This window comes from Egretta garzetta, unplaced genomic scaffold (genome assembly GCF_000687185.1).
Source record: "Egretta garzetta isolate BGI_Z169 unplaced genomic scaffold, ASM68718v1 scaffold287, whole genome shotgun sequence".
Classification (NCBI taxonomy): Eukaryota; Metazoa; Chordata; class Aves; order Pelecaniformes; family Ardeidae; genus Egretta; species Egretta garzetta.
Genome location: NW_009260435.1, coordinates 7,094,035 through 7,104,839, shown reverse-complemented (window position 1 = coordinate 7,104,839; position 10,805 = coordinate 7,094,035). Strand labels below are relative to the sequence as shown.

The following is a 10,805-nucleotide window of genomic DNA, read 5'->3' as shown; positions in this document are numbered from 1 at the left end:
TTATTTGATTCTAAGGGAAGAAGGCTGGGGGTGATTAGGGTATGATAAAAAAAAAAAAAAAAGAGAGACACACCAAACTGAAGATAATGCTGGGGCTTTTTTTTTTTTTTTTTTTTTAATATTGGCACTAGTATAAATGCAGAATCCAAAAATGCACGAATATGAAAAAGCATAGAAGACAAACATTTCTATCTATTTATAACAAAATGCACTTAGTTACTTGAAACTATAGAAGCCCTACTTTAAAAGTTGAGCTATTCTGCTTCTGCCATCTGGTTTGGAAGAGAAATAACCATAAATGTACCTTCTAGACTTTATAAACATATGGACAAGTAAAATACAAGCATGAAATTATCTAATTATCATAAGCGAAATCTGACTCAGCAGTTTCTGTAACTCCATCAATACAGTGATGGTATGTTAAATATAATATGTACGTTGTGTAATGTTGCTTTAACAGATATTAGTTTAACAGTAAAACAACATAGTTACAAAGCGATCTTTAATTTTTATTATCATTGTAAGCAGTATTGTAATTTTTAAATTAAAAAAATATGTTTCTTGGTAGAATACTCATAGTACAACTACTTAAATGCAAAGGTTTCAAGAATTTTTATGTTTAAAGTATGAAACACAATGGCTTGATTATGCTATCTGATATGTTAGGAAAAAAAAACCCAGTATCTGCATTCATAGTGTTTGAATTTAAATTTTAATGAAATACAGCTCCAACAGGATACTTCAAATTACTGATAGGAAGCAAAGTGCTATTTCCCTTACCTAGATATATTGTTGAAGCTGAGGAAGAGACGTTGGAGATGGGGCAAAGTATCCACATCTTTCTAGAAGGAAAGATAGAGGCATAAATTCAGTAGCTGAAAGTAGCTTTTGAACCTCTCTACTTCGCCTGATGAAACGCTTTCATTTCTATACGCTATAACCTTGCTGCAACATTGATTTCTGTTGAACGTGCAGCTCCACTTCTCCCTAGTGCAGACTGCAAGGGAGTGTTTCAGTGCAGATATCCCCTCTGCAGAACAAGCTGCATCACTTGCAAAGCAAATGATGTTAAAGAAAAAAGGATAAGGCTGCTGCTGGTTTCTGAACAGGCTTTTAGGAAATAAGCCAAGGTGCTGTCTCAGCATAAGCTGCAGGATAAACACACTGTAAAAAAAAAAAAAAAAAAAAAAAAAAAATTCTTTTCTGACCATGCTGAAATAAGGTTTTTGAAGTGCAATATAGCACTGCAATTAGCACTACCAAACAGCAGTGACTCTTCTGCCAGAGAATCATCTGAAGGACTCTGTCACCTTTACAATTAAAATTTATAAGGAAGAATGAGTAATTGTGAATATATGCCACTAAAGACGTTTGCAGAAAACCTCTAAATAGCAAATAGCTCGAATATTAATAAGATGAAACATATTAAGTAGATCAAGTGTTATTTATGAAATATAAATCCATAATGGCCTGACAGCACAGTCTGCAGTGATTCATATACCATTCAGATTGCACACCTAACCTCTCAGTTATAAGTCTGTATCTCCTTATCCCGATACGGACCATCTCTCAACTTGCAACCAGCTGTTTCTTACAGCACAGGGAAGTGTCACAGGGCTCACTGCCTTGATTTAGGGCTCACTACCTTGATTTTAGCCACAAAAATAAAATCTACAGCCCTTCCTCCCTCCATCTGATTTGTGACATAGTGTTCCAGAAATAGAAACAGTTCATTCTATCCAAACAAGTGAATGCAAGGCAGCTCTAAACAAACTGTGTAGCTGCTATTAATGAAACACTGAATGCGAGGTAACAAGCATTGCTGAGAGTTATAGCTCTATATACCATAAGCAGGGCTTATCAGCTCAGGTCTGCAGACCATGGAAAGACTGAGTTCACAACAGAATTACATCTGGACATCCCATAGTGTTGATGCTTAAAAGGGTGGGCGCGCATGATACAGGTGGATATCCACATGAAGACAGGCATTATAGGTCTGTGCACAGTAATTCTTCAGCAGCAAGGATTTTAACTAATCAAAGAATTTTGCATAGGAGAATAGAAAGTAATTTCCCCTGAAGACAAGTTTCTGTAACTAGCATAATATGTTGCTGTCCTTTAAAAATATGTTGCAAGTCTCACAGGCATGACAGCAAGCAGGTTAAGTAGGATAAAAAAAAAAAAAAAAAAAAAAAAAAAAAAAAAGCCTCCACCTACTTCAGTTTTGATACAAAGTCATGTAGGGCAGTGGACATATAGGCCAGGACTTCCTTCCTGAAAAGACGGTTGACACCTTGACCAGTCCTCCTTCAAGTCTAAGGTCAAACTGCAGATGACAAAAGCCCAAATTCTAAGCTTTTGATACCTCCAAGCAATCAAGCAGGTCTGTGTTTCAAACAAAAATATAGTTTGTTTTCCTAACAGTGGATCTTAATTCACTACTGGATGGAAAGTAAATAGACATTCCATGACTCATGGTATGTACAGATTCACATTTTTACTGCCATACAAGACACTTTGTAATCATTTATTCTATCTGTTTGCTAGTCTCAGAACAGTCAGACTTCTTGAAGACACTTCCAATCCTGTAAGGTATTATTCTGCTACAAACCAAGCCTCAGGACTGCCTTTTTAAATCCTACAGATGTGGATGAACTACAGTAAATTCTTACAAAAATAACTACTTGTGAATCAAGGATTTCCAGTCTCTAATTAATACCTCAAAGAGGAAAAAAATGGTCCCAAAATTGCTAATTTAAGGCCAGCAGGTTGTAAGAGATGATTATGTGTTTAATTGCTCAAACAAGCTATAATCTCGTTGGATAACTTGAATTATCCAATATAGTTAACGGATATGGAGTTCAGTGTGGAACCTCATTCTGTTTGGCAAACGAGAGTATCATCTTTCCTACACAATAATACATTTAGAGTGTGTGTCAAAAATAAGGAAGGTTCACAAAAAATGTACTGAAACAGAAAGTTATTTAAATTATATTGATTTAATTTCATTATTTTGGGACGGCAAACTTTTAAAAATAGAGGATAGGTTCTTTCATAAAGGAATAATCAAGTTTAAAAAGCTTGATTCATAATGACAGTGTTGTCATAGTAACTGAGTAACTAAAACGCAGCCCAAAACCTAAAACACAGAAACTAAATTCTTCTAATGAACTTAGAGTGAAAATTTTGCAGTTAAGTGCTACTTCATAACTATATCATGATTCAAATGACAAACACACACCCCCAACAGTCAACCACAAGAAAATCTAAACCTCAACTTAAAGAAATCTAAACCCCCTTCCTCAGCTACTCAAGTACTCCAGCAATAATATAACAGTACCTTGGATATTCTCTCCACAAAATGATACATTTGTTTCTATGTTTCTGGATTTTCAGTCATTTCATATTGCAGTAGATTCTGAACTTCAATACAAAACTAGTGCAGCCTTCATATTTTCAAAATAATTAAAACAAATTTAAGTAAGGAAATACATGTACATTTTTGCACACAGAGAAAGAGACAAGACCTATCATTAAAATAAGAAAGATATTTTATTGTAGTAGAGACACCAATTTATTCTATGTTTCAGACAGTATGACATGTCCAAGACTTGACTTCATATGATTTAAGAGTCCTTCTCTAGAGGAAGGACAGTTAGCGTCATACTTGCTAAAATCACCATTCAATTAAAAACAAAACAAAAAATCCACACACACACACCCCACACCACACCATTCCATTAGAATTTAAGCAGGGGGTGGGCAAAAAACCAAGCCAAAAACAATTAGACAAAATAAAGTACTTCCCCGAACAGAATGCCATCTTCTGAAACACTGTCTCTGGCCAGAAAAGCCTAAGACATTGAGATACAGCACAGAGTCCAAGCCTATAACACACTAACTTAAATTTCATGCTGACTCTCTATTTGTGACAACAGGAAACAAGAAGTACAAGCTACACCTGAGAGGAATGAAAAGGCAGTAGCTACAAGCAAGACAGACAATTCTTGCTAGGTAACATAACTGATATGGGGGAAGGTACAGTAGCAGACTCAGCAATGAGCAGAAATTTCTTATTTTTGAAGTGTAAAAACAATTTGTATATGACAAGTAGTGGAAATTCAAGAAAGGAAAGGCTCAGCAGCAATAGGAGAGCAAGTACTAAAGGAACTAGGAGGGCCAGAAAAATACAGCTATTTAAGCAGACTTACTCTATTATTTTAAAAAGGGCTTGTTCAAATAATCTACTTGCCATACCTGAACTACAGCTCATGAACTGCAAAGTGAAAAGCTTTATTTTTTAGAACATAAGGACTTACAATTCTAGGTTAAAGCTTCAATTGGGAAATTCTGCTTTTGAGATCAATACCTATTTTCTCTGCATTTGCACCAGAAATGTTCATAAGGAGATGAAATTTAAGATGGTCTGACTGCTTAGCTGAGCTACAGAAATTAAGAGAAGGTTTGTTTCTAGAAAACAAACTTGTATGGAAGAAAAGTATCTAAATTTGTACGTTAGAACCACAAAGCTTCTTCAGAATTTTCCCCCCCTCCCCACCCCAAGAACCATCATGAGCTATCAAGATTTGAATCACTACCTATGATCATATTTAAACAAAATAACACCAAAAATAAATTTGTCTGTTTCACCTTTATATTGTAAAAGTAGGTATTGCAGCAGAACAACACAGGCAACACAATACAGTAAAACATGAGATTTCACAAATCTGAAGTGCTGATATGATTTAAATCAGTTACTGTGATAGTGCATTTTTTTTGAAAACAGAGGAAAACTAAAAGAAAAGAGAAAAAGACAAGAGTTTGGTTCCTTACTATAGCAGAGACTTGATTATGACGAAGGTTGAGCTCTGTAAGCGAATCCAGTCCATTAAGGTTTTCCACAATTGTTAGTAGGTTTCTGGCAAGGTTTAACACTCTCAGTTCACTCAAATGACTGATGTTTTCTATTTTAGTAATCTGTGAAAGAATTATAAACATTCATACTGTGTTTTATATAGATATAAACTAGATATGTGTAGCACATACATTTTTTTAAAAAGTATACATGAACAATCAACATCATACAATGGTGTGCTTCTTGTATATTTTTCTAAACCATGATAATCATGTCATAAATTGCTGAAAACAAGCTACGGACTGCTAGAGATTAAGTACTAGTATTCACTTCACTAACATTGTTCTAGTCCTACCGCAGTAAATCAGTCAACACTTTCTTCCTTACCATCACAAATTGTTACTTCAGCTACGCTGTTCTGTAGCAGCAACCTCAAAAACACCATAAAACTAAGATGACATTGATGATGGTATGCCAAAATGGCAAAATTTTGTGCACAGTTAATCCTTAATTTGTCTGCAAAGGCACTCAAACACCCATCCGGATCTCCTGGTACTTATGCTACCAGAATACATGGCACCGTATCTCCCTACATCACAAAACTCTGCACCAATTTCCCCTCATGCCTCTTAAAAAGCCAGTAGCAGCATTCACAGCTCTATCTACAGGAGCTCCATAGACAGATTTTCCAGCAGGTCATGAGGACAGGAACCTGCTGTGAGTCAGAGGCAAGGAGCAGCCACAGCCCTCTGGAGAAGAAAGCAATTATTCCGAAACTGGAACTTGTAAGGAAGTTTTACGAGCAGGTAATTGCTAGAATCAGTAAGACATACTCAAAAGTTAGAAAAGAAAGCAGCAGCATCCTTAGTTTGGATACACAGCACATTTGCTTGACAGTCCTCAGCGCTTCTTTGGCAACTCATGGCTTCCTGTGATTAGAAAATGGAGGGATCAAACAAAGCAGATAACTACAGTAAACAAGCAGCTGCCCAAGGTTTGTTTTTATATGTAACACCCTATTTTCAGATTCAGGTGATATTGACAAAAAAAAATACACCAAAAGAATAAAAATAGCTACTGCCCTGTAATTTTATTTCTGACTTCTAGAAATGCAACTCTTCTACAAAGGCGTTCATTATTGCTCTGTTGACACAATCTGGGTTCATTTTCTGCTGTTTGTATTTCTCAGTGATCCAGTCAGGGATCTCTACCCAGATATTTGTTTCTCACAGTGGTCTGGGATCTGTCCTCCAGCATCTGTGCAGACATTTATGCAGGAGTTGCATACAGCAATGTATTATGGAGAAAACAAAGTATTGCCACAGCACAGGGAGACATTCCTATCACATTCTTACCAAAACTCATGCTATATGGCAGAAAGAAGGCAGCAGGTTTTCCTGGGGAAAAGACTTCAACCTTCCACAATGTGTGACAGTGCGTCCAAGGACACAGCACACAAAGCTACTAACAAGTATAATGAATTCTCTTTCGATTGGAAAGATCATCTGCTGGACCACTGTACGCTCCCTTTAACACCCCCTACTCAGGCACACCATTCCTCCTCAAAGCTGCCAACAGCTATTAGATGCAGACGAGCAAGACAGCGACTGGTGTCACACACCTTCCCAGTGACAATGAACTTTGTGATGCTTAGACCAGTACAAATCTGGCCGTGGCAATTTCCAGAAAGCATCTAGCAGCTCCTGGAATGGGAGAAGAGGTAAGGTAGCTGTTACTTAACAGTTTCAGAACACATAATGTTGTTGGTAATTTTCATATATATATACACACACACACATATGTACATATATATCTATATGTACGTGTATATTTGTAAGTTGATAATATGACTTGAATATGCTGCTATAAAAAGTATTTTGGCAATTTTTCCATTAAAAAGCATACAGAAATAGATAGCAAAACCAAAACTACATAACTTCTTAAGCCAACTTTTGATTTAACTGCTAATTAAACTATTATGCATCATGCATCTATGTGTATTATACACAGAAAATAAAAATTATCAGGATACAAAAATGTTACAGCAAAAGGAACAGAAAACACCACCATTTAGAACAATATATTTAGAAAGAAAGACTTGTAAAAGCAAAGCCAAGAGCAGATGGCTCACATGAAGAGCGCAGACCTCTACAGATGTCTGCTTAGCTAGAATTACAGCATGCCACAATGTAGAATATTAAACCTGGCATTTTACTGCTATTGCAAAGATAATGATTTCATCAGCAATGTACAAAGATAACCTTAAAACTTAGCAAAGTGATAAAGGGTAACTCTACTGGATTTTCTCTGTTTCAGCAACACATGCATGCACAAAGATACACCAGCTTTTTAATATCCATTATTAGGTGCAAATTGGATAACAAGCCATTATGATCTCTTTTTAGAGTATTCAAATAATATTTCCTTCACTAAGAAGAAGTTATATGTATGACTATTTTCTATTAATTATACATAAAGAAGGATTACTATTAGCCATTTTAGTTGCTTTTTCAAAGACTTTACTTGTAAGTGTTGAACAAAACCACTACTCTATTTTCTTGTTTGCTCGTATGTTTGAATATGTAGCTATGAGACAGATTTCAGAAAAGACTGTTATGCACCATGTTAATTATTGATGAGTGATTAGCTGCACAAAAATTGCATCTTTTAAACACAGCTTTCTGAGATTATTGAAAAGAAGTCCATGCCTGAAGAATCAAGTTGCATTTTTTTTCCATTTACTTACATCCTTGAACTCTTGGCAAGGAAAATGATTCACAGAATTAAACAGAACACAAAAAATAACTCTAATGGCTTTTTAAAATTTAAAGCATTATAGAATAAATTTCATTCTGAAAGTTAGAATGAAATTCAAGTTCAACTTGACTCAATTTTTATGCATTAGTTCACTGGAAGATTGTGTAAAGTCCATTTTAACCCCACCTAAATAAAAAGGTTTTTAAGAGATTTGTATGGAACATATGCCATTATATTACCAACCTTGACAGCAAAGATCAAGCCAACAATCAGCATTCTCTCTATAGACTATTCAGAGTGCTTGGAAGCACACTATTTAGAAATTAAATGTTCAGTTCAAAATCAAATGTAAGTTGTAGTGCACTAAATATACCATGCGCACAATGAGGCACAGGATCTCTGAATGATGTAGTATTATATGCCAATATTAGCATGTTAATAACCATGGAAACAGAGTCTCTACATAAAATTTTAATTAGAAGTTATGAAGATGCTGTATTTTCTTAGAAATTTTTACTGGGCAGTATTAAAATCAAGAGCCTTACTAAATCACACAGGAAAACAGGCAAAGAGTAGTAATAGGGTGAGGGAATTCACATTTTGTCTTTTTTGTAAAGCATAGATATTGAGTGCAGTATTTCACTAGGCATTACATTGATTAATATATAACAACTCAGAAGTAGTAATATTACTGTAGCAATTTATATTTCATAGTATATTGTAGTAATAATATTATTGTTGCCAGGCAGTATCATTTAAATGATACCATTTTACTCCTATGACTCCTCACCTACTGGAGTCTAACAAACATGTTAAACCACCTTCTGGAATTGTCTGACTACAGAGGAAAGCTGGTGATACCAGAATCACTGAATGCAAGTTAACTCTTGTCTCAAGTAAACTGTATGCAAGCAGCAAATATTCAGCTAATCCTCCACTGTGATGAAGACTGCTCACCAGATATTCACCCCTTAATAGAACTGCCTTTACTACCAAAAAAAAAAAAAAAAAAAAAAAAAAAAAAAAAGATGCATCCTTGTCTTCTATTAACTAAGACATAGCAACTTCACAAGGCAAAACCCCCAGGAAAAACAGCTGCTACATACGTTAATACAAAGAATAAAAAAAGCTGTAAAATAGATCACTGTTCTAATACATATATAAATATGAACCACAGAGGATGACTCTATAAAAATAAACAGACAAATCAGCAAGTCTATAAAGGCACTTGCGATCAACATTTACTCTCAAGCAGTAACAGAATTGATGAACAGAAGCAACCAGAGCAAACTGCACCAAAAGTGTTCTAAAGAGTACCAGATCTGATGCATAATTTCATCAGATGTGTGGGATTTAAGAACATCAAAACCACAGGAACACTCCTATCCTAACCCCAAATACAGAGTGCCATTCAGCGAGTACTCTAGTAGGACCCTGATTCAGCACACTGCAGCTCAATGAACTGCCACATTCATCCAATAAAGGGTTTTTTTGTGGCTTTACAGGGGAGATTTTTTCAATGAAGAACTGTCACTTGACTAGTACCCTCAAAATAACTCCTCTTCTCTACTCTTGTTTTCTTCTTTATTTCTCCTACTACTGAAAAGGGAAAAATTGGAAAAGATAGTGAATTTAAAGTAACCCTAGCCAGAGAATCAGAGCATCAGCTGAGGTCAGAAGGGACCTGCTCAGCACCACGGCCAGTCAGGCTTAGACCACCTCCAAGGATGGAGATTCTATCTCCCACCTGGCAACCTTCACCAGCGTTCAGTCACACTGACTAACATTTTTCTTAAGTTTGAACAAGTTCCCTGTATGTCAGTTTATGCTCAACGATTGTTGTCCTTTTGCTGGATACCACCAAGAAAAGTCCAGCTCCATCTTATTTAGACCCTCCCATCAGCTATTTACATACAGCAATAAGAAATCCCTGAGGCTTCTCTTCTCCAGGCAAAACAAATCTTAGTGCTCCCAGCCTTTCCTCATATGAGAGATGCTTCAGTCCTTTCACCACCTTTGGGCCTCTTCACTGGACTCGCTCCCCTAAGTTCACATCTGTTTTGCACTGGGGAACCAGAAGGATCATCTCCCACAACCTACTGGCAACACTCTTCCTAATGCGGCCCCATGATGCTGTTGGCTGCCTTTGCCAAACAGGCATACTGCTCACACGTGGCCAGCTTGTTGTCCCCCAGAGTCCCCACATCCAGAGTAAAAGAATTACATTTTTCCATAGTTATCAGAAAAGAAGACATAAGCGACACACACCACGAAAGTGCCATTACACCTTTTACTTTAAAGAACCACCCTATTAAAAGAAAATTGCTGCCCATCACTGTTTCTAAACCATGAAACTGTAGGTTTTTTGACCTTCCTGTGAGAACTGGGTGCAGGATAACGCCCCAAGCAATCTAAGGAAACAGATTTATGAAGAGCTTATTAAGACACAGCAAATTCTATTTTCTACTATTTTTCATTATGACTGACAAGCAGGATATTCTGTTTGTGCATTCTTGATTCCAATTGATCTGTACCAAATGAAAGAAAAAAATCATATATAGGTTAGAGACAGGACATTATCTCAACAGAATAATGATCAGAATCCACTATTTTTAACTATATACCAACACTTAATTTTTAATTCTACTGATCTGTTGTTTAAATTGCTATATTCTGGAATATTGGAATACGTATTTTGAAGTTCTCAAAACCAATTCTGTGGTTGAAGTCTGTTCTTGAGAAGTTTATGATGTGGAAGAAATGCCATTTAAGATAGACTAGAAGACTGCCATAAATAAAGATACCACAAATCTAAATAAAGTTAAAGGACAGACCCTCCCTATTCATTATTAAATAAGAAAAACAACCAAAACAAAACCCCCAGTCTTCAAAATGAGACACTAGTACACTAAGCTGATATGTCCCAAACTCAGTATTTCTTCCTTTCTTCATTTCTTCCCTTATGCCTTCAAAAATAACTAATAATATGTATGGCAGATTGGTGTTTTGATTTCCTCAAATACAGGAAAAAAAGAATGTTAATATGAAAACTTGCATATCTTTAAATGGGAAAGGAACAGAAAGGTAATTTATTAATGGAAGTTGACAGTCTTCATTTGGTCTTTCCATGAAAAATACATTAAACCTACAAAAAAAAAAAAAAAAAAAAAAAAAAAACAATTTTTTCCATTTA

The 10,805-nt window shown here is 35.7% G+C and overlaps 1 protein-coding gene across 1 annotated transcript in view; it reads right to left on the bottom strand.

Moving 5' to 3' along the window:
* Positions 1-10,805, bottom strand: part of LRRC49 (leucine rich repeat containing 49) — a 50,712-nt gene that overhangs the window by 31,042 nt on the left and 8,865 nt on the right. Inside the window, exons 8-9 of the mRNA XM_009643833.2 lie at positions 4,834-4,977; positions 781-842 (exon numbers count right to left, since the gene is read on the bottom strand). Of these exons, the coding sequence (XP_009642128.1) occupies positions 781-842; positions 4,834-4,977 (206 nt within the window). The remainder of the gene's footprint in view (positions 1-780; positions 843-4,833; positions 4,978-10,805) is intronic.